Here is a 24,039-nt window from a genome sequence, read left to right on the forward strand (position 1 = left end):
AAATGACAACTAATTAAATGAACATGAAATAAAAATATTAACCACAATTTTATGTCCACCATGATTAACTGCAAAGCACACTGTTTGGCTCACTAGGCACCAATTTTGAATAACCTTCTTTTTCATAAGGTTTGTTGAAGCTGCTCTCTCTGCTTCCCTATGATGGACTTAAATTATTTAGAGAGAACCTGTCTGATGACATGAAGAAGGGTAAAAAAGGTCAAAAACCAACATACAGTGCCCCAATCTGAGGAAATTTAAAAATTTCAAGAGAAAAATATATGTATTAGGAAAGAGCAAAAACAGAAAAAGGAAAAAATATTTTTGAGGCATTGCAAGTTTAACATTATGTCTATAAACTATCTTTAAATTAGACATTTTCCCAAATCCATTCAGACATCCAGCAACATTCTGTGCATATATTTATCTGCGCTGATATTTTATCAGATAGTAGTTTGCTGTTTTAAATATTTCCATTACATTTTGCTGACTGTGTCATTAATATATTAATACAGCCCTCATGTATGTACAATTGTTGTCATGTTAAGGCGGAAACTATTAAATAGCATCTATAATATATCATCTATCCTCTTTAGTTCAGTCTTTGAACTAAAGAGGATATTAATTGCTTTTAATTGGTAAACAAGTTTCTCCAAACCGGCAATTAAATCTTGTTATATTGAATTGTATATGTGATTATTAGAAAGATTAGATATAGTCATTTTTGGAACTCCTCCCTAAAACAGAAACCCACAATTTTTATATATTAAAAAATCACTACATCAAATCTTTGATTAAGGTATCTTGAGCTGTCTGAAAGTAAATTATATATTTTTAAATGAAATGTTCTGATATCATTTTTATTTTTTCATTTACGGTACTGGATGTGTGTGAGAAGCACAAATTTACCCTACATTATACTCTTTGCAAAAAGATATTTATATATTTATATGTTTTATACCATAAAGCCTGTTGTCACAAAGAATTACAAACCGGTCCTGAAAAAGCTATGGGAATAATATTGACCTATTCTCTTGCTGGAACAATTTCAATTCCACAAGGAGAAAAGGTAATTAAACTAGACATGTAATTATTTATTTATTGTGTAGTACAGGTGAATAGATTGGATTGGATCCTGGTACTCTACAGCCAGTTGTTAAAGCCAGAGACAGACTTAAAAGAGAATAAAATCAGTGAAAGTTCAGATAAAGTTCTCTCCTTACTTCAATTCAATATATATATTTTTTTTGTTTCTGTTTGAAAGTTACCCTGGTAGTTCTTTGAACATCCAGTACCCCAGGACACAACACCCTGCAGCTCGCCGTTGCACAGAAGGACCATCAGAGTCATTCTGGGGACAAAGTATCTGGATTCAGTTTGAAATTCTAATAGAGCTAAACGTGGATTACTAAGTGTTTAATATGCTGATTTATAAGCCCATTTAAATACCTGGCAAGCGTCCTTGCCTTCCTCCAGATACCCCGCACAGAACACAGAGCCCTTGATGATACCAGGGTGTGAGTTTCTGCAGACACTATAGTCCATGAGTGGGATGTCGACACACTGCAGCTTGGAATCATCTACAGCTAAAGAACAAAACAAATCTTAGGATGTAGATTCTGTGAGTTGCTGGCCTAAAAGGTGTGGTTTTCATTCCAACTTTTGGGATCTTGTTGTTTACTTCTTGGTTATGTGGTGTGGTTGGCCCAGGTCTAGCTAATTTACAGTGGATTTGGACTTGAGCCTGCTTGTTTTAGTGGATTTTATTTCCAATCAGCCATCCTAATCCCAAAACAGAGAGGAGGCTGAAAGCACTCTCTCTATAAAAATATACAGAGAGAATCTCTATCTGTCTCCTCTATTTGTTTATTTAGCTGCATATTTCTTCGGTTTGTCCATACTTACACACCAGTCTTAAAGAGACTGGTGTGGGCACTTTGGGTCTGTCAAGGCAGGAGTCTGAATAAATTCAGTATTTCTTGCAATTCTTTTATTTTCCAACATAACAAGCTTTCAGATAGAAAATTTTAAAAATGTGTAATGTAAGTTTGAAAAAGAATATGAGAATGGTGCATGTAGTAAGCCTACCTGGGTCTTCTGTGTTCCAGCTAGACACATCTGGTCTGCAGAGCCGCTGGCTGCACGTACTCGTTGAAGGTGGCGGGCCTGCTCAGCTTCATCAGAATGATGTCATTGTCAAATGTTTGAGGGTTGTATTTGGGATGAGGGACGACAACAGAGCTGCTGATAAACTGCTCGGTTCCTTCGTGGACCTCAATGCTGTGCTCTCCAAAGGGCAGTTTAATGCCACTCCTAATAATTTTAATGGTGCAATGCGGTGTAAAAACTCACAAAATGTGCCATTAAGGGCAAATATAAGTCAAATAAACTTTTCATTTTAGAGGAACAGGAGGACAACAGTCCACTTACACAAAGTTGCAGTGACCTGCAGACACAGCTCAGTTTTCATTGACCAGAGACCACGCAGACAAACCTAATGGGGTTGGCACTCATAACCCCCAATGAGCTTGTCGTCATCAAAGGTAACAGGAATAAAACAAGCAACTAGTAAAGTTTTGTCTTTACTAGCTGTCAAGTAGTTACTAAATCTTATTACTAAAATAGGAGTACAGAGATATTGTAAAAGGTTTATCGGCATGGCACTCACAAGCAGCTCCGATGAGGAGAAAGAAGAGCAGTGACTTCATGGTTCCTTCGTATTCTCATTGAGGAGAGGATTTTGCTTGAAAACATGATTTATATTATTAGGGAGAGCTGCCTCGGCTGTCCGAGCATGCTCTTTAAACACAGATAGTCTATGTGGGCGATTCATTTCAAATATTACCTAAGAAGAGGTATGTAAGTAAATTTGGAAAATTGCAAGGAAAAGTCAATCGTTCAGTCCTGCTATTTTCAAATCACAAAATGTTAACAAAAAAGTGGTTGCTTTAACCTCTCTGTTTGAAGGTTAAAAACTGTTTTAGCACTGCAAAACATGAAAATTATAGTATCACAATTTGATTAATACCAACAAAATAAGGTAAAAACACTGACTATACACAGTTATAGTTGCATTTGTATTCATAAAGAGGAAAAGGTAAACAGAAAATAACATACATTTAAATGTGAAATCCTAAATAAGATGAATATGTGAAATCGATATTGCTTTTTTTTTTTTTGTAAGTTTTACATTGCCAGAGTATTAATGTTTTACCAACTCTATTTTTAGATGTCACACAGCTGTGTGTTTCCCAGCCACAAATTCTGTCATGGAGGTTTTGACATCCCTGTAAAGTTTATTTTTATTTCCAAATAGCATTTGGAACAGTGAGAAATGGAAAATTAGAAAGCGTTCTACATTTTAAAAAATAGAGTAAATAGTAATACCACATGCCAAAAAATATTTAGGTAGATCACAGTAAAGTGGAGAAATGCAACTATTACTACTCTCAAAACCTCAATTACTGTCATATTCATCATCTTTCTCCCCTCAAAACGTTTCTGGTTGTAAGTTTTATTAAAATAATGACAGATTTTTTTCTGCATATTGTTTTTGGAATCTGTAGATATTCCCATCAAGAAGAACAGATGGACTTTTCACATTAGGCCTTGACTTTCAAGGCAATAGATCCAGTCTGTACCATTATTAAGCACAAACCCAGTTGTTGTACTAACATAAGAATTTTTGGCACAATATTGGCTAATTCATCAGACTTATCAGCTCAATGGTAAGAAATACATGACTGTGGGAAAAAATGTGTGCATTTTCCCAAATCTGTGTGTCAAACATTTGTAGATTTCCACCATTAGTTTTTTCAATACTTCACTTCATTACACTTTGACTGATATTACTGATATTAATCAATTAATGAGACGGCCTGTTTTTAGCCCAACAGTGTAGAATAATATTAAACATTAAAATATCAGCAGCGAATATTGAGAAATTACTGAGAAAGAGTGATATGCTGAAGCTATGTTAAAATTAAGTCAAATTTATGTAATTAATCCCTATGATGTATATTTTTTTAATATACATCATATATCAAATATAAAATTTATTAATCAATAATCATTTGTGACGATATGTTACTTAGTCAAAATTGCTGCAAAGAAGTAACAGATTTGTGATACTGAGAGTGTCATGCTACATAAGTTGTACTTTTCCAAAGATTTCCAAATAAATGTATCTCCAACACAGTGTCATGGTTAAAGTGAATCTGTGTTAATCTGCTTTCAAATAATTTAAACAATACAGAGAATATATTTTCATTTTCAACTGGATATCTGAAGGCCAACCTTCAACACAAAAAAAAAGTTTGTTTTTCCAACATTTAGTGGTTTTGTTCTGGAAGCTGGTTGGCCACAGATAACAGAGGGAGGTTTCCTCATAAGAAAGGCTGAAACCACCTTCCTATATAAACCAGGACTCCAGACAAAGTTCTCTCATCAACAAGATCACTCAGCAACCATGAGGTCTCTGGTGTTTTTCTGCTCATTGGAGCTGCTTGTAAGTTTGTCTTTTTATCAGCATTGGATAAACTATGTTATCCAACATACTAGTTTAACACTGGATTTTATTTGTTTGTGTCTTTAGTTGCCTTGGAGGACGACAAGATCGTCGGAGGGTATGAGTGCACACCCTACTCTCAGCCTCATCAGGTGTCTCTGAACTCCGGCTACCACTTCTGCGGTGGCTCCCTGGTCAACGAGTTCTGGGTTGTGTCTGCTGCTCACTGCTACAAGTCGTAAGTGCTCAACGTCCCTCCGGTCTTATGACAGAAGGTCAGATTGGATTAGCCATCTTGTGTGTGTTTGTTCTCACTCTCTGTTAAACTCTTTGCAGCCGTGTTGAAGTGCGTCTGGGAGAGCACCACATCAGCATCACTGAGGGAACCGAGCAGTTCATCAGCTCCGCTTCTGTCATCCGTCACCCCGGTTACGATAGCTACACCATTGACAATGACATCATGCTGATCAAGCTCAGCAGGGCCGCCACCCTCAACCAGTACGTGCAGCCTGTGTCTCTGCCCAGTAGCTGTGCTCCTGCTGGTACCATGTGCAAAGTTTCTGGCTGGGGCAACACCATGAGCTCCAGTGAGTAACACCTACATGCTGATTCTCAGACTTAAAGAGTGCTTCAAATCTGATTTCCTCCGGCTTATATTAGAGACTAATCTGATGTTTTGCTTCACACAACTCAGCTGCTGACAAGAACAAGCTGCAGTGTCTGGAGATCCCCATCCTGTCTGACAGGGATTGTAACAACTCCTACCCTGGAATGATCACCGATGCCATGTTCTGTGCCGGATACCTGGAGGGAGGCAAGGACTCCTGCCAGGTACGGAGCAATTTAGATCCATATTCTGAGATTTGAACAGGACACTTCAGCTGCTGTTCCATTAATCTTGGAAATATCTTTCCAGCAATTTCTAACTTAGAAATTTTAATTTACTATTCATAAGTTCAATCATTTTCATCTGTTTTGTTGTCAGGGTGATTCTGGTGGCCCTGTTGTGTGCAATGGTCAGCTGCAGGGAGTTGTTTCCTGGGGCTATGGATGTGCTGAGAGAGACCACCCTGGTGTCTATGCCAAGGTAAAACAAAATTGTCTTTGTATTTCAAATTATACAGAAACATACAATTCGTTTGGTTTCTTTTTTCAAAATACATTGTCCTAATCTGTTTTACTGTCTTTTTTCACAGGTCTGCCTCTTCAATGATTGGCTGCAGAACACCATGGCCAGCTACTAAACTGGATCCTTCTATAGCCATCTAATGCTGCCGTTTGTCTACCATCATCCTGAACATCATGCAGATACTTTGACACCAATAAATAAATCATAGAACCTAATATCTTTGACTTTGTGTCATCTTGTGCTTTTCTTTTTCTACATGTTCTTCCCACATTTTATGCACAGCTTTGAGATATCTTAACATAACAGATGTTATAATGCTGAAAATTTTCCACTGGTTCTGCAAGAAACCTCTATGGTTCCACAGAAAAAATCATCTTAAAAATCAGTACATTTCTAATTATATTCATGAGAAATCAAGAATTACTGTAAAATAACTTTATTAAATGGTAACCAAAAAAAAAAAAAAAGTCAGCTGTATTGAGCTATGGGATCAGGGTGATAGCACTGACTGATAGACTGATTTGTTCAGTGTTCATATATTTATTTTATTTATGGCTCTTAGTGTTTCTAAAAGGAGAGTGGAAGGTAGATTTCTCTATGCAATCAGCTCCTTTTTTGTCTGTGAGGCAGACGCCTTGCCTGTGAGATGGAGCTTGTATATATTTTTTTGTATTGCTTATTGTTAAAGACTTGGGATAGTCTGAGCTTTCTCTGTTCTTATGATGATATAAGCTTCTGTTGTTGGAGGATATACTGATAGTCATTTCTTTCTCTGTTTTATTTATTCTTCTACCAATATCCACTTACGTCTTGTCTGCCATCGGCAAACTATTCTGGATTTACGTTTGGGTTTTTGCTGAGTTTTATTCTATTTGGCCCAGTATTTTTGCTTAAATGTAACGATGGACATCAGAAAAGTGATTGCTGTCAATAGCTTTATGTTTTCTTTTTATAGATAATAAACTTGACTGTGCCTTTCTGTATTTAACCCAGTGTCCTTCCTAGACAAAACAATTGAAAGAGTTATTACTATCACTTTTTAAACATACTCTTTTTTGGGGGGTAATGAATTTTATTCCTGCCTTAGTGCTCATATATTCAGCTGAATTTCACACCAAAATGAAGCTACTTATGGATGTATTGCCTCTTTACTTCTTTATCACAGAAAGTCATTGTGGGTTTTTCTTTATTTATGGCAAAACGGGTAAATGGCTTGTACTTGTTTAGCGTTTTATTAAGTCCAGAGGATCCCAAAGCAGTTCACACTGCATTCAGTGGTTCACCCATTTACACACTGAAAGTGGCGCCCCACTGAATGGTAGCCACTGCTGCTCTGGGGCATTCTGACAGAGGAGAGACTATTATGCACCTGCACCACCGGCTCCTCTGACCACCATCTACTTTGTCTCCAGTAGTTAGTGGCAGATAGCTGCTCACAGTGAGCTAAGTTTTGTTAGTGTTTTTTTTTTCCATATTAAGGGAGTTTTTTTACTCCTGTCACCACATGCAAGTTAGGAGGATAATTACAAATTCTGTAATTCATTTCAATCCCTTCAGATGTAAATCTTTTTTACCAACTGGGATATAAAACCGTTGGATTAATTCTGAAAATCTGAATTTTTTTTATGCATTTCCTACTAATTGTGTCAAATATAATGTCTGCCAGATTGAATAATTTTTCTCATGTAAACTGCAGCTTTCACTTGTTTTCTCTGGTGCTGTTGTTTAAAGTTGTTTTCAACAGTTTTACCCAAAAAAATAAGTTTGTACTCAAAGAAAATATACAGTAAAAATACAAAGCATTGTGTTCAGTGTCTTACATTACCTTACCTCACTTACTGTAGACTTAAGTTGCTGTGAAATTGGTGTATCATATGTTCAGGTACTGTCACAAAGATCTATGTGGTGAACTGTTGGAACTACTTGACAATCTTAGAGACAAATATGGTGTAAAGGCTTTTTATTTAGACGCCACTGACACTTTGATATGAACACATGTTTTTGAGGAATGAACTGTCCATTCTAAACAAGTGACACACTTTGGCAGGTTATGTTTTTTCTTTACTGCTTTGACCTGCTAAAATGAATTGGGATCACTCAGTTTTCATCATCACTATTTCAGTATAGCAGAAAAAAACTCTTGTAAACGTGTTAATAAATGGACATTGGTGTCATTGGTTAGACATATTTTTCTTACTCTTTTGCAAAACGGTTAACACAAATTTCATTCCAGCAGTCCAAACTCCATGGTTTTAAATGTGGTAACCAAACAGGAATTATTTGTTAATAACTATTAGACTCCACCAAGATCAGTATAGAACCACTGAAGCATCCTCCCTCCAGAACTTAACATCATCTTCCTTTTGCAGTAGTATTGCACTCTTCTGTCTCAAAAGACCCAATTGTTCCAATTCTTGCCGTCAAAGGGGAAAAAGTCATATTAATAGTCACTATCAGCAGCCTGATATGAATGTCTCCTTCAGAACATTTTGCTGGACTTTTAACAATATTTAACCCAATCTGATTGACACAGATGGTAAATTCACATGATACCAATAATGCTCAAGGCAATGCTGTCAATCATTATCAGTAGTGTTACCAGAATTAACATGGCATAAGAATGAGTGAAATAAAAATTAAATAAATAAATAGATAAAAATACTTGTTCATAATATAATGTTGTAAAACTGGGTCTGAAATGTATTTTTTATTAACATTTCATTAAATGTACAACTGTTCCCCAGGTTGATTTTTTATGATGACCAGAAGTCTGCACGAAGAAAAAACTCCTAAATAGTCGCACATCTTATAAAAAACAAATGTAAATCTGAGGAATGTTTTAAAGAATCCTCTCCATCTTTATGATTATCTTTAAATCATGTATTGATCTCCATCTCCAGCTGCATATCTGAAGGTTCTTTAAAAAAAATGTTTGTTTTTCCAACATTCAGTGGTTTGTTCTGGAAGCTGGTTGGCCACAGATAACAGAGGGAGGTTTCCTCATAAGAAAAGCTCAAACCACCTTCCTATATAAACCAGGACTCCAGACAAAGTTCTCTCATCAACAAGATCACTCAGCAACCATGAGGTCTCTGGTGTTTGTTCTGCTCATTGGAGCTGCTTGTAAGTTTGTCTTTTTATCAGCATTGGATAAACTATGTTATCCAACATACTAGTTTAACACTGGATTTTATTTGTTTGTGTCTTTAGTTGCCTTGGAGGACGACAAGATCGTCGGAGGGTATGAGTGCACACCCTACTCTCAGCCTCATCAGGTGTCTCTGAACTCCGGCTACCACTTCTGCGGTGGCTCCCTGGTCAACGAGTTCTGGGTTGTGTCTGCTGCTCACTGCTACAAGTCGTAAGTGCTCAACGTCCCTCCTCTTATGACAGAAGGTCAGATTGGATTAGCCATCTTGTGTGTGTTTGTTCTCACTCTCTGTTTAACTCTTTGCAGCCGTGTTGAAGTGCGTCTGGGAGAGCACCACATCGGCATCACTGAGGGAACCGAGCAGTTCATCAGCTCCGCTTCTGTCATCCGTCACCCCGGTTACGATAGCTACACCATTGACAATGACATCATGCTGATCAAGCTCAGCAGGGCCGCCACCCTCAACCAGTACGTGCAGCCTGTGTCTCTGCCCAGTAGCTGTGCTCCTGCTGGTACCATGTGCAAAGTTTCTGGCTGGGGCAACACCATGAGCTCCAGTGAGTAACACCTACATGCTGATTCTCAGACTTAAAGAGTGCTTCAAATCTGATTTCTCCGGCTTATATTAGAGACTAATCTGATGTTTTGCTTCACACAACTCAGCTGCTGACAAGAACAAGCTGCAGTGTCTGGAGATCCCCATCCTGTCTGACAGGGATTGTAACAACTCCTACCCTGGAATGATCACCGATGCCATGTTCTGTGCCGGATACCTGGAGGGAGGCAAGGACTCCTGCCAGGTAAGGAGCAATTTAGATCCATATTCTGAGATTTGAACAGGACACTTCAGCTGCTGTTCCATTAATCTTGGAAATATCTTTCCAGCAATTTCTAACTTAGAAATTTTAATTTACTATTCATAAGTTTCAATCATTTTCATCTGTTTTGTTTTCAGGGTGATTCTGGTGGCCCTGTTGTGTGCAATGGTCAGCTGCAGGGAGTTGTTTCCTGGGGCTATGGATGTGCTGAGAGAGACCACCCTGGTGTCTACGCCAAGGTAAAACAAAATTGTCTTTGTATTTCAAATTATACAGAAACATACAATTCGTTTGGTTTCTTTTTTCAAATACATCGTCCTTGTCCTAATCTGTTTACTGTCTTTTTTCACAGGTCTGCCTCTTCAATGATTGGCTGCAGAACACCATGGCCAGCTATAAACTGGATCCTTCTATAGCCATCTAATGCTGCCGTTTGTCTACCATCATCCTGAACATCATGCAGATACTTTGACACCAATAAATAAATCATAGAACCTAATATCTTTTGACTTTGTGTCATCTTGTGCTTTTCTTTTTCTACATGTTCTTCCCACATTTTATGCACAGCTTTGAGATACTCTTAACATAACAGATGTCATCTTTTACACCTGTATTGAGCTATGGGATCAGGGTAATAGCACTGTCTGATAGACTGATTTGACAGACTTTGGAGGATGGACCATTGCGGTGGGGGCTTTTTTAATGTGTAGCTCTAGCACATTCCAAATTATTGAAGATTGAATGAATGAAAAGATGCATCAGGGGCTTTTTGCCTAGGATGTACTAAGAAAAGCTTTTTAGAACAGTACTACACCACAAAACTTACTTTTAGTGGAAAAAGTAAAACTTCTACAATAGACATATGTTTGTTTGCTTCTGTGTTATCATTGGAGTCGAGGGAGGGGAGGAGGTAGGATTGTCACAGGCACCTGATGTGAATTCCATCTCCATAATATTATTGGAAATATATCAACTGAGAAAACTGTTGATGTTATGCTTCCCTGCTGAATGTCGAATGAAGCAAGAAGTCCTGTCAGGGCTTAGAGTCTGCCTTTGAAATTTAAATATGCTATTTATTTGAAATGTATCCTAATCACTTACACTGAACATCTTTGTTCTCCAGAACCCCTACCTGGGAAATAAGCAGTTGTGTAATGCAGATCAGCAGGGAGCTGTTTCTTAGGAGTTCAGGATGCATGGAGAAAATTCACCCCAGTGTTCATGCTGAGACTGAAAATAAGCAACTGGTTTTTGTTTTGTTTTTTATTTGTTTTCATCAAGCATGGATATGTGTGGTAAATTCTTACTATGCTGTTAACTGCAATATTATATTTTACTAAATAATTCTGTAATTTAGTTACACAATGTATTCAATAGATGTAGGGAAAATAAGCCACTCATCCATTTTCTGTACACTCTTGTCCCTAGTGGAATTGGGAGGGGGACTAGTGCCTATCTCCAGCTGCGTTCCAGGCGAGAGGCAGGGTTCACCCTGGACAGGGCGCCAGCCTGTCGTAGGGAATCACAGAGACAGACAGGACAAACAACCATGCACACACACACACACACTCACACCTAGGGAGAATTTGGAGAGACCAATTTACCTAACAGTCATGTTTTTGGACTGTGAGAGGAAGCCGGAGTACCCGAAGATAATCCATGCATGCACAGGGAGAACATGCAAACTCCATGCAGAAAGACCCGAGGCCGGGAATCGTACCATCTTGCTGTGCAACAGTACTTAGGAAAAAATAAACTGTCCACACATATGAGTGGACATGCATATGCATTCTTTTTCTACTTTTATATGCATTCTTTTTCTACTTTTATTTGTTTATTTATTTGTTTATTTATTTATTTATTTGTTTATTTATTATTTATTTATTTATTCGTTAATTCATTCATTCATTTGAAAAGTAAGCGTTGGTTATCATGTTTATTACGTATGATTAAGCGGAACTGTGTTTTCCTTGTTTCGTGAGCAGGTCGGACATTCTCGCCGACGCACAATGTCAAAGACAGTAAAGTCACCATAGAGCGACTGAGATGTTTGTTTTTACTTAATATCACCTCTTTTTTTGTAAAAGTCAGACTGACGCAGCTCTATTGGGTACGTGGTGTATTGTTATTTTTTATAGATCATTTGTGTTTAACGTGGAGGTTCTTTGTGTGGTGGAACCCACGCGACGCGATGCGCCTCACGCTGCGGATGCTAATCTCCCACGGCCGGGTGGCCAGGAGGATGGGCCTGGGCCCGGTCCCGCATCAACATGCTCCGGAACATCCTGACTGGACTGGTCCGACACGAGAGGATAGAAACCACGAAGGTCAGAGCCGATGAAGTCCGATTCTACGCCGAGAAGGTGAGGAAGTCCGGCAGGGCGAGGCCCGGTTCTCCTGGCCGGACAGAAACATCGGCTCCTCTGACCCGTTTCTCTGGAGCTCAAGCAAATTATCTCTTACAAGCTTGAATGTTCCCAAATTCCACATTTTAAAAGACGCTGTTGCTTAAAAAGACGGAAACATTTTTATTTGTTAGTTTTCATGTACGCCTTTATTTTTACTTTTCCAGTTAATTAAAGATGCAGATTATCTATTAACTGAAACCTTAAATGAGACTCAAATCTGCTTCTTACTGACAATAAATTGAACTAAAAGTTTCATATTCTTGTTCATTTCAATCCGCTTAATGGTATTTTGAAATAATTACATTTTCATGCTTTGTGGGAGGGAAGAATAACCAAAAATGCCTGACCCAAGTCCTACAGTGTAGAAAGCAATTATACCAGATTCTGGCATTTAACAAATAGACATAATTTCATTAAACTCTTAACTGACATAGAATGGGAAATGTTCATTTGATTTAATGTGAGACAGACAGGACCAAAGGTTACATTTTATTTGGTTTCATCTGTATAGGAATAACATTGTCTTATTTTGTCAGATTGTGCTGCTGAATGCATTTATATTGTTTTTCCCATGAAGAAACAACATATAGTAGAAATATTTAAAGAGCTTTAGACACTCTGCAGATGCAAACAGATGCAAGAAGACTTCTGCCTTTCTGTTTCTGCTAGACTTAGTGAAATCTCGCCAACATTTCTCACCACCGAGCTTAAAGCAGACCCAGAAGGTGGAGCTCCTGCACAGGCCTAAACTCCAAACTCCTTTTTTTGCCCTGAGGGTGTTTGAACATGTATCCTCTTTACTGCTGCTGAGGCTGCTAATGTCCTTCTCCACAGATTTTTCTAATAATCCTCATGTCATCAATAAACAGATCACACAGCTCTGAATCCGACAACTATCAGCTATTTTCATTGCTAAAATGAAACGTGTGATCAGCCAAACGAAAGGTTAACGCTCCCCTGTGTCTAATTTTTAGTAAAATTGCTTTTTATTACCTAGTTGTTTTATAATATATATTATATTGTTTTCTGCTGAGAAAACAATATCTCTTTAGACAATACAGCAACATTGTATATATTTAAGTGTCTAAAAATATAATGCTTTGTTTCATTTTTCATACTTCTATTCAAATATTGCATCTATTGGGATCTTCTTCAAAGATCACACAGCTCTGAAGTTGCTCATTTATATTTTCTACCAGGAAATTTGTTAAATATCTGCACTTATTAAAAGTCAAATTATAAAATCTGTCCCTCATCTGCAGCTCAGCTAAGCCTCGTCTGTACCAGGTTTGCTCCGTATGTTTAAGCCTAGCTTTGGGCTTTAGTAAAGCTTTCTCGTAATCCTGCAGATTCTCCTGAAGTCTGGTTGAACCTTACGTAGAAACTCTGCTACCTGTTTGCAAATGTAATCACGCAGCACGATCTGAATTCTTTTACACATTAAGTCTGTGGATATTTTTTGTTTCATCTTCCCAGCTGATCGACTATGCCAAGAAAGGAGACACAGATGAGAAGGCGATGAAAATGGCCAGTTTTTGGCTCACGGTGCGTGTTTGCAGCTCTCTTCATCCTTGTGAAGGTAAAAGCTGAGTAATGGAGAGGAGTTTGTTTGAAGTTTACCTCCTGCTCCCTCTCTCCAGGAAAAGGATCTCGTCCCGAAGCTCTTTAAAGTCCTCGCTCCGCGTTTTGAAAACCATTCAACTGGCTACACGCGGATGGCTCGGATCCCCAACAGAGAGAACCTGGACAGAGCCCAGATGGCTGTGTTGGAGTACAAAGGCAACCCGTTTCCACCTCTTTATCCTGTGAAGAAGGAAAATGAACTGACTCTCATCAACCAGCTCCTCAAAGGCTACAGAGAGGAAAGGGCGAGGGCAAAACTGTTGGCTACTGAAGCCTAAATACTTCCATGTTTTTGTTTTCTCAGGTTGTAGAAAGAGCCTCATTACATCTTCACATGTCCAGTTTTAAAACTCCAATGTGATCTGAAAACAAGAACTGATCTGTAAAATAATAATTCTGATTGTGATAATAAAGTTTAATTTTCCAAACTAAAGTTCCAGGTTTGTCTTATGTCTTCACTGTTTGAGTTTAAATTAATGCAGGTTCTGGTCATGGATCTTCTAAAGAAGATGAAAACTGCTGTTGCATAGGCATCTGTTAAATTTGAGGCAAAAAAAAAAATCAATGAAATCGCCTGCTGCTAACTGTTGCATGAAAAGGTTATTGATTTCCAATAAAATGTGTCTGAACCTCTTTAAAACAATTATGCACAAAATAATCTGATGAGCTTTGAACAGTTAAACAGAGGATTCTGATAATGAGTTGTAAAACAGGGAATTTGGGCTGTGGACAACAAATTCTGCTCCCTTCATAAAGGTTGATCATGAGTGAAACCACAAAACCATCACACAGAATTCAAATATGTGTTTCCCTATGAGTAAAATAAAGTTACAAAAATAGTTAAAAGTTGAGTGATGCAAAAAATGTTCTTTCAGTCTTAAAAGCTTGAAGTTTATGCATTAAGACACGTCTAGCCTTTTCTTGTTTCACCTGACATTATTTTTTTAGTCGCTCCTGAAATCTTAATTCCTGCTGTAAGTGAATGTCAAAAATAATTTTGTATCAGTGAATCTGCAGTACTGTTCGGTTCCTGCAGTTCCTGTGCATGCTATTTTTTTTGTTGTATTTCAGATCTGCAGGTCTCATTTACCTCAGTTGAGGTTAGTATTCCTGATTGAAGAAGGACAAAAAGGTTTAGCACAAATTCTATCGATGGAAGAGTTAAAAAATAAACAAAGGACCATATCAGGTCAATATAAAAAAAACATTGTGACAGATCACAAGACCTTTCAGAAAATATTCTATTCACTGATGTAAATCACATTATTATCTGACATAAAACCAAAAATAATTTTAGCAAAGGATCAACAAACTACACAAACATGGTGGTTGAAGTGTGTTGGTTGGTGAAGAATAGAATGAAGTCCACCTCTGAATAAATGAAAAATAAGGAGTTTTGACTGGCCTAGTCAAAGTCTGGTCTTAAATCTGATTGTGATTTTGGGGCCTGACCTTAATCAGGCCTGTCACACTTGAAAAGCCTTCAATGTGGCTGATTCAAGATGATTCTGCAAACAAGACCACAAACAGCACCAGAACCACAGTTTGAACATCCTTAATTTAAAAATTCTCATTTTGGTTCTTAATTAGCTGTAAATTAAAATCCTTGACAATCAAAAAAAAAACAAAAAAACATCGCACTGTGTAATGATTCTACATTGTATTTATATGAGAAATACCTTCATCTTTCAAAGAGACTGTAATTTATTAGGAGGCAACATTAATTATCTCCACTTCAATTAGCGCTTAGAGTCTGGAGACAAAAAGGTGTATTTAGTTCAAAATGATGACAAAAACTTTCCCTAAAATGGAAAAAAAAAAACAGGTTAAAGGAAGTCTTTCAAATATAAATTTAGACTGAATCACAACAGAAAGAAAATAAAGATCTAATCGCAGGACATTCACTGAAAGCTCAGTAATAGCTTTGGATAGTTCAATTAGACAGATCAACATATCGGTAACGACTGCAAAACATTTAGGTCTGCGCGCTTCAGATCAGGACGAGGCTGAAAACCGTCCTTAGGGCGTTTTACTTTAATAGACCCTCGTAATGAGAACAAATCCCAAACACGATAAACAAATATCAGATCAAGTGTTTGGACTGGTGCCCTGGTTCCTCACTGGAACGCCACAAGCTCCCAAATCAACACAGCAAGCAAATAAAACAGCCAGACAATGCTTTAAATAAAACCATATTTTAATTAGTTATTTTGAGAAAAAGGATATATGTACAGCATCTTTATAATTAATATTATTTGACACCATTAAAATGCATCTGAATGGTGCTTTTGTGATGTGCTCTTAACCAGATCGCTCTGTAAGCTGTGCTGTTCTCCGTCATGCACACATAAATCTTTTCTTCAAGTTCTTTCTCCACAACACTTTATGACAAATCAAACGTGAGCATCGACGAAGCTTAAGCAACGTTCCGATATCAGTGCGCCTCCCCCCGTCTCTCTGTGTCCGTTCAGTCAAGTCATGGCAACAGCAGACAAAGTGGCAGACGTGCCAAATACAAACCAGACATATTCAGAAGCAACAATTAGTATTCAAGTATCTGTCAGTTTCACAAAGTTACACTTCTGGAAACACTCCTACAGGTTACACCACAGTCCTAACATCGGTACTCCATGACAACAAATTTCCCACAGATTAATCTCACGGCTCGAAGCTGAGCACAACAGTTTCTCTAATTCAAGATAAAACCACCGGATTTTTCGAACAAAGCACGAATCATTCCCCAAAATGTCTAAAAAACCATTTCAGTCCATATTTACAAGTAGGAATAATCTCCATGAAGCGTGAATACAGGTTTTTAAAGCAGTCCTATAAGATGGATCCGCACAAATAAACAGACCAAGACCAGGAACATTAAAGTGCTCCATGCAGGACAGACAAAATGTACAGTTATGTTGCTGCTTTCACAGCTTCTTCTACAAGACTTTTTTTCCCAATATAAGGGGATAAAAATTTTATGAATATTTGTTCAGCTTTTTGCACAGCTTAAACATTAAGGTGTAAAAAGCCAACAAATGTAATGATTTATGGTTCTGATACAAGACGGGTGAGAATAAAGTTCCTTCTTTAAAACACTGAAGACAGAAACAGCCTGTTGGGTTCCTGCTTGTTGAAACCAAGAATTGAAAACAGCAACAAAAAAAGGAGGTTATTTGATTTTAGTTTTAAAATAAAACATATAAAAGTGAAATGCAACCTTCTATTGTTTTGTAGTTGAAACCAGAGGAGCAGGCATTTAAATGTCATCCTTTACGTTAAAATAATTTAAATAATCAGCAAAGAAAAACAAGATTTTATGTCACAAATTAAAGAAGATTTGATGTATTCTTGTCCAAATAATAAAAATATATACATAAGATGTTTGAAGTGGACAGAAGGACCAGAGCCTCCAAGTATCACGACATGCAACCATTGTAGTGTTGGTTGGTTAAATAGGAATGCAAAGTAAACTGGTCAATTGCAAATATCTTAGGATTTAAATATAAATCATATAAAATTAAAGTTACATTTCTGCTCAACTTCTTTTCACTACGCAAGACAAAAAACGGCTTACATTTCAATTTAATATGCTCTTAATATTAAAATCAAATCATTCAATGTTAGTCATTCCTGATTTTTTTTTGTTCATTTTTTGAAAATCCAATTACCAAAACATGCAAAGGCGTCACTGTTTTTAAAATCACAGAATTCCCATTTTGATTGAAGTCTGTCCAAGAAGAATTAACCAAATAAAGTTGAAATCATGACTTGTGACTAACTTCAGCGTCACCCCGTCCTTGTGCTGTATTGAATCAGTATATTCACTAACATCCACAAACACAGACATAACAGTTAAAATCAGGAATATTCTGCACTCCAGTGAAACTAACCAAAAACAGCCCAGTATAAATGATATTTTACGAGGCATGGGCAGGTATTCGGCTTTATTATTATTATGGACAGCACTGTCATCAAAACTATTATGTATCTTTAGGGTGCTCTGATTGACAAACCAATGAAAGGATATGCTGAACAATAGAGCTTTACTTTATACTGTAACTGACTTATGTCAATTTGTTCAAGATTTTAACAAGGTTACATGGTCACTTATAAATAATATTGTCACATTGTCAATGTTGTTGATAAACTATTCACCCTCTTTCTGTCCATAGATCATTTTAAAAGACATATGCTTTCAGAGCTGTCAGAAGGAGTGTATTAGGTTTTCTAGCATCCATTTCTAGCAGAAGTTTTAGATATCTCTTTAAAATATGAAAGCAATTAGAAAATGTTTTAAAAAGACATGAACAGACAAGTTTGCTGACTAGCAGACACGGATGATTTTCAGTTCAACCGGCTCAGATTATTCCTGTCGGAACTGAGAAAAAAAAAGATCTTTTTGCTGACCAGTGGTGTAACAACACTCTTTGGTAAGGAAGTTTAAGAACTGGTCTTTCACATCTTTCTGTAACCATTGATCTCCACAAATGATCAAAGCTACAAAGTTATTTAACAACCTAAAGCAAAAAGATGCAATTGTTAGGTAGATGGATATACATTGGAGTGTGAAACTGCAAAGATACAAACTGGAGAGTCCAATCAGTGTTTCTAGTTATTAATGGTTACTAATCCTAACAGTGCTAAATATTAATAAAGGTGGTCAAAGATCTCTCAAAATATCTCAGATAATTATGTTTTAGTGTTAAAATAACAGAGAAACCAATTTTTACAGCACATTCTCTTTCATACACACACATACAAGCACATAGTGACATTACCTCCTCATTGTACATAGTTGTAAAAACAAGTAAATTTTTAAACTGTTGCAATTATTCAGAAAATTTGGAATATGCTAAAAGTTATTTACAGCATGTCGGATGTTTACAAAATCAGAAATGACCCATGAATAGATTGTGGGCTCTCTAATTTTAAATATTAAGTTTAAACATTTCAAAGTATGTTGTGAAACTGTGGTTTTTATCTTAAAGTTACCAGAATTCAGAATATCCTACCAGCCCATGCCTACTTCTACTTATTAGTTAAAAATACTGCAAGACAGCTTTGATTTGAATAGTAATTAACAAAGGTTTTGCAGTAAAAAAACAAAAAAAAAACATATTGCAGCCTATTGTATGTATTTGCAGAAGTGTGGATTTCAACACACACAATAAGCGAATATTCTATGGTCACATGGAGCACATATATCTGCTTTCGGACAGAAAATACAACACAAACATGCATGTTTTACGAGTACTGTACTTTGGGGTTTTTACAGTTACACATCAGTATATTGATCCAGAAAAACCAGCTCCAATGAGGACTTATACAGTAAGAATATAAATAAACACAACATACTCCATATACCATAAATATATCTAAGTTTTATCAAAAATGTCTTAAACATAAAAAAGTTTTTTTTCTTCTTCTAATGTATTTTAAACATAAAGGCATGGGATTTCTCTGTGGTCGAAGCACCAACTGGAATGTCATGTTTAGGGGAAAGAAACCATGAATTCATTTCGTATTTTGAAATAAAAACTATTCATAATTGTTGCTCTCAACAGTTTTCGCTATTTACAAACTCCTTCAGGCACACCATCAAGTCCTCATGAATTTTTGAATAAAAGTATTTCAAGAATTTTGTTCATTTCCACATTGTGCACAGCTATCATTCTATTGCTCTGGCTACATCCACTTTGTCATCTCTCTCCCGTGTGCCTTCAACTGGTCAGCATCAAATATTTATTGCTTCTTTATTCTTTTACAACCTCAGCATTTGCGTCTTAGCCATCCCCCCTAGCTTCTCCATACAGGTCATTTCCATTTCCAAGTTAAAAGGACCATTTAGGGATTTACTTTTGTGATGACTTCTCATGTATGTCCCTTCATGTATAATTCTTCTGTTATTTAGGATGACCTTTTTCTCTCCCACCAGCTTTGTAAATTCTGTCTGCAGCCTTCATCTTTCTGCTGCAGTCTTTCCCGCCTTATCATCCACTTCATGCCTTCGTCCCAAAGCCTCCTCCACCGCCGCTCTGCATGCTGAAGTACTCTGTGAAGGATGGAAGTCGAGGGGGCATTGGGGAGAGCGGGAGGCGGGGCGTGGGGGTATCGGAGGTGGAGGTGGGGGCAATATCATGGTTAAGTCTGCAGCAGTGGTAATAATCTTTTGTTCGCTGTTCCTCGGCACATCAGGTCCTTTACGAGCAACTGTCTCTTCCACGGTCTTCACCGGATCCTGGGATTAAAAAACAAAAAGTTTTGAGGCATCATTTATATGATAATGACAACAATTCATACAAGAAGATACGCTAGGCGGAACAAAGAAACCCTGGACTTTCAACACTCTCAGCACTAGGATCTTCTGACAAATTGAAAACCATGCTAATTTACCTTTGAGAATGTTTGAATGGGATAAATAAAGACTTGGTTATACAGTATATACAGCAGGAAACTTGCATATGGATAATCAGCCCGTCATTACCCTGAATCTATGAACTAAAAGTACCTCATGCAGGAAACTGAATCTCACGATAAGCTGGTATTTACTCTGAAACATTACAAACCCTAATTAAAAAATCTGGAAACATAATTAACTGGAATTTATTCTTCATCTGGATCAACAGATTTCACTTTTTTACAAAGTCTTTACAAAGGCTAATTCTTAAGTCTTGCCACAAACAATTTTAGGTCAAATTAATTTGTATGTTTGGATTAGCTTCCGAATGAAATCCTGCTTTAAAGCTTCACAAAACGTTATCTCTAATCTGACATTTCAGTTCCTCTGCATTTATATTTGTTTGATGTACTCTATCAATCTTTACAGAATATTAGATATGGTACATAGAGATTACATTACACACAGGTGGAACCTATTTAGTACTTATGTGACTTCTAAGAATGATAGGTTTCACTGAAGTTTATTTATTTAAAAAGGAACATACATACTGTAGAAACCAAATTACAATTATCTTTGTTTACAAAGTTGGACTTTACATCTTCTATCATCAGTTAAATCTTTTAGATGTAGTTTGTAGATTTCAACATCAAATTAATTCCCAAATTTACAACACTGAAATTTAGATTTCTTCACTTTATTAGAACTTAAATTAGAAATATTTTCACATGGAGAATTTTGTTCTGTTCAGACTTTGTAACATTACTAATGTGGTAATTAAGCAATATAGTATGTAACGTATCAAACACATTATTAAGAAGAACATCAGAACGGTGGTTGTAGCTTAAGAAAACGGGGTAAAGTCGGGACATCCTTATAACTACTCTTTCTCCCCACAAAATTTAGTATTGTTTTAAAAATCATTTTTTTAAAACAAGAAAATACAAACAGGGCTTAAAATAGCCTGTTTGTTGCTACATTAAAGAGGAATGCTGTAGTTGAGAATGACGGCTCTTTTTCTGTCTCTCATCTTTATGTAGCGTAAAAAAGCAACACCTTCAGAGCTGACAGTAACCGAAGCAAGACAATTCATCAGAGAAAACACAACAACTTAATTAAGTCTTGCCAGAATTTCTGCTCACACTTATATTTAATTCCACTCAAGAGTTTTAGTGTCAGGCATATTGTTATGTAATGCGTCATCCCCTGGAGGAGATAAGTATTTTGCTGAGAAATAATCCTTGAAAACGTGCTCCCTCGCAAACTGCGTTAGTGCCCCAATCGCTTTCTATTTTCAGGCACTTCTGTTCAATAAGACAGCAGTTAATTTCAAGCTACGTTTGACACACAAAAAGCATCAGAAAATGAGTACACTAGAGCCCTTATCTAATTAAATGTAGCAAGCGCTGCAAAATAATAGGGAATTTATAGTGGATATTATATAGACAGTACATGTGGAGTAATATGTATCTCTTTATGGTTTCTGGTTCTTCCTTTTGTTTTATTAGTTCTCAAATGAGATGTTCTGGACTGCATATCGACCACTCAAATGAATACAGGAACACACATCACATTTAGACTTACTGATTGGATGGAGAAGAGTTCAGTGAAGTTAGGTTGAGAATCTCCAAGGAAGGAGCTGTTCCCATAGGCATGGTGGGGAAAGCTTTCCCCTCCCTCGCCTCCTTTGGGGCTGGACTGCAAGATCCCAATCTGGGAGGTCCGAACATGATACGGGAAGTTCTTGTTGGCTGCTGATGGTCTCGTTATGACCTAAAAAAGAATACATTTATGAAGAAATATAAAAATTCTTCAACTTTTATTCAAGATAGCTTTGGGAATATGTCTATAACTTATAAGCTCTAGGTAAAGACAGAGACATGAGAGGTGTGTGGTGAGGACCGGAGATATTTGACAGAACGTTACAGCCCATTAGTGAAGAACACTGCGTTTAAGGTTACAAAGAGATGGATAATGATGTGTGGAGGAGACGTTCCCGAACTAGAGTAAGAACTCATGGATTGTCAATTATGTATGACAGGCTGTGGCAATAATGACTCCTGAATAACGCTAGCTCTAAAAAGCTGTGGGGCTCCGCATGAGCACGTGCGTGTGGTACGAACAAGGAAAACGATATGAGCGTAGAGGTGAATGCCGAGCTGAATGCCGTTCACAATCTTCTCCCGAGCCCATCGAGGAATCCCAAAGTTGGCGATCAGAGCCATCACAGGCACGGCGAAAAACCTGAGGAAGAAAAAAATAAGAGATAAGAGATAAGAGAGAGGAGGGAGAACATTAAAGTAACTGATAAGAGTATGGTTTGATGGTGAGAAACAGAGAGCTCAGGGAGTAAAATATGTAAAGTGCTCAGAGTGATAATGATGGAAGGAGAGAAGTGGATAATGAGGCAGGGGATACTTGCTGCAGTGAGTGAGAGATAATATTAGTCTTTGTAATCTCAGCTTCATTTTAAGCCACTACTATTAGAAGCACTGGTTGAAAAACTGAGAAACAAAACCATCTTTAACATTTTTGTCTTTTTTTTATAAGATCTGGCACATATGGATTCTTACTAATGTTTGTGCCTCTGTATTTTATGTTACAATCAAAAACATCAGTGAGTTTTATGGTATGTTATATGATGTATGACATATTGTTTCTCATTAGTGTGGCATAGCAAACAGAATTTCTTTTGGTAATTCTAACTAAAAAAGAATGGTGTATGTATCACTTTATTCAGACTATGTAAACATCTGGTTTCAACTGTATGGGTAATGTAAGGAGTTGGAAAGTTGAGGAAAACTTTTCCAATTCCATTTTTACTTTTTATAGAAAGTAAAAATGGTGAATTTTCCTAAAAACATTCCATCAAATATTTGTGGGAATGAAGTGGGAGTTTGAGATAATTTCATCCTTCCATTGGGAGAGAAAAATTTTATTAAAGTGCATCAACTTTTGTAGTTGTAATAGGACAAAATGTGAAACAAGTTCAAGAAACATTTTTTTTTTTTACAGGCATTGCATATTCTCACACATGGAGTCTGAACAGCTCATTAATATAGATGTCCTCCAGCTATCTCTCATCTGGGAATAATTATCTGCAACATAAGACGAGCACAAAGTTGGGACTTCCCCACCTCAAGCACCCGCTATCTGCTTTAATTTTTGTTTTGACTGAACTACATAAATAATTCAAATTTAAAGATCATAGAAAAAAAGTACATGCCTCATCAGCTCACATGGTGTAACAGTCAGTGACAACTGGAGATGGTGTCTTACCACAGAGTGTATGTGGTGAAGAAAGGGACGTAGAAGGGCTGTTTTTCAGGATAGTGTTTCAGCGAGACCAGCACGGCGTAGCAGAACCACACGTAAGCGACCAGCTGCAGGCCCATCAGGCCGTAGCCTGCAGGGCTGTCATAGGCATAAAGCACCTCACCTGGGTCAAAGAACTGGCACAGGAATATGAGACGTTAAAAACAAGCAGAACCTTTAATACAGAGAAATGTGCAGACTGTGTCCTATTTCGTAATGATGAATTGCTCATGGGTTAGCTGATCTGCCACGGTCACCGAGCCAAGAGCAGCTAGTTCCAGTCTGTGCGAAAGTTTGACATTGACACTTCTCCACATCTAGGGCATCGGCATGTGTGCTCACAGCTCTGTCTGGGTGTGTGTGATTGTATGTTTGCATGTGCAGACAATGGATTGTATTTCACAATCCAGTGACTGGATACAGGCTCTGACTTTACACAGATACTCTTGCTGCTACATAATGCATAGTGTTAAGAGTTTGGTATGGAGATGTTCGAGATGCACTCAGCCAACCAGAGCCTTCAAAGTGACTTCAAACTGCAGTCACAGTATCTGGTCCAAATTTCAAGTCTTCAGTTCCGTTCCTCCTCCAACCTAGTTTTGCTTATTTTAGACCGAGTTCCCCAGAGTTTGAAGCTCTTAAATAGCAGGGCCTGTGCAAAAGGGCAGGCGGCTGATAAATCATACCACTTCAG

At 37.3% G+C, this 24,039-nt stretch overlaps 4 protein-coding genes and 1 pseudogene across 4 annotated transcripts; 3 read left to right on the forward strand and 2 right to left on the reverse strand.

The window, feature by feature from the left end:
• Positions 1–1,264: 1,264 nt before the first annotated feature.
• Positions 1,265–2,708, reverse strand: LOC129370858 (trypsin-1-like; annotated as a pseudogene).
• A 1,760-nt stretch (positions 2,709–4,468) lies between these two features.
• Positions 4,469–5,851, forward strand: LOC129370830 (trypsin-2-like). The gene is given in 7 exon segments (XM_055047039.1): positions 4,469–4,484; positions 4,487–4,507; positions 4,595–4,745; positions 4,844–5,094; positions 5,202–5,338; positions 5,493–5,594; positions 5,704–5,851. Coding segments are annotated over 7 exon segments (726 nt in total). The 3' UTR covers positions 5,752–5,851.
• A 2,827-nt stretch (positions 5,852–8,678) lies between these two features.
• On the forward strand, positions 8,679–10,104 carry LOC129370829 (trypsin-2-like). Its single transcript, XM_055047036.1, has 6 exons — positions 8,679–8,759; positions 8,847–8,997; positions 9,094–9,344; positions 9,451–9,587; positions 9,743–9,844; positions 9,958–10,104. Exons 1-6 carry the CDS (start codon positions 8,720–8,722, stop codon positions 10,027–10,029), a joined length of 753 nt encoding a protein of 250 aa, XP_054903011.1. The 5' UTR covers positions 8,679–8,719; the 3' UTR covers positions 10,030–10,104.
• A 1,495-nt stretch (positions 10,105–11,599) lies between these two features.
• On the forward strand, positions 11,600–14,069 carry LOC129370934 (39S ribosomal protein L17, mitochondrial-like). The gene is given in 4 exon segments (XM_055047218.1): positions 11,600–11,861; positions 11,863–11,968; positions 13,490–13,558; positions 13,654–14,069. Coding segments are annotated over 4 exon segments (501 nt in total). The 5' UTR covers positions 11,600–11,796; the 3' UTR covers positions 13,915–14,069.
• A 4,981-nt stretch (positions 14,070–19,050) lies between these two features.
• Positions 19,051–23,501, reverse strand: LOC129371034 (transmembrane protein 145-like). Its single transcript, XM_055047382.1, has 4 exons — positions 23,310–23,501; positions 22,154–22,274; positions 21,615–21,803; positions 19,051–19,871 (listed from the first exon to the last, which is right to left on the reverse strand). The coding sequence occupies exons 1-4, from the start codon at positions 23,423–23,425 to the stop codon at positions 19,593–19,595; spliced, it is 705 nt and encodes a 234-aa protein (XP_054903357.1). The 5' UTR covers positions 23,426–23,501; the 3' UTR covers positions 19,051–19,592.
• Between the last annotated feature and the right edge of the window lie 538 nt (positions 23,502–24,039).

Source organism: Poeciliopsis prolifica, unplaced genomic scaffold (genome assembly GCF_027474105.1).
Source record: "Poeciliopsis prolifica strain line A6 unplaced genomic scaffold, Auburn_PproV2 SCAFFOLD025, whole genome shotgun sequence".
In the NCBI taxonomy this organism is placed as follows: Eukaryota; Metazoa; Chordata; class Actinopteri; order Cyprinodontiformes; family Poeciliidae; genus Poeciliopsis; species Poeciliopsis prolifica.

Excerpts from the sequence above, each read along its gene's own strand:
- LOC129370829 (XM_055047036.1), top strand. The coding sequence starts at position 8,720 with ATGAGGTCTCTGGTGTTTGTTCTGCTCATTGGAGCTGCTT. Across the intron at positions 8,998-9,093 it reads GCTGCTCACTGCTACAAGTC|CCGTGTTGAAGTGCGTCTGG; the intron begins GTAAGTGCTCAA and ends AACTCTTTGCAG. Across the intron at positions 9,588-9,742 it reads GAGGCAAGGACTCCTGCCAG|GGTGATTCTGGTGGCCCTGT; the intron begins GTAAGGAGCAAT and ends TTTTGTTTTCAG.
- LOC129371034 (XM_055047382.1), bottom strand. The coding sequence starts at position 23,425 with ATGGGCCTGCAGCTGGTCGCTTACGTGTGGTTCTGCTACGCCGTGCTG. Across the intron at positions 22,275-23,309 it reads TTCACCACATACACTCTGTG|GTTTTTCGCCGTGCCTGTGA; the intron begins GTAAGACACCAT and ends TTTCTTCCTCAG. Across the intron at positions 19,872-21,614 it reads AACTCTTCTCCATCCAATCA|GATCCGGTGAAGACCGTGGA; the intron begins GTAAGTCTAAAT and ends TTTTAATCCCAG.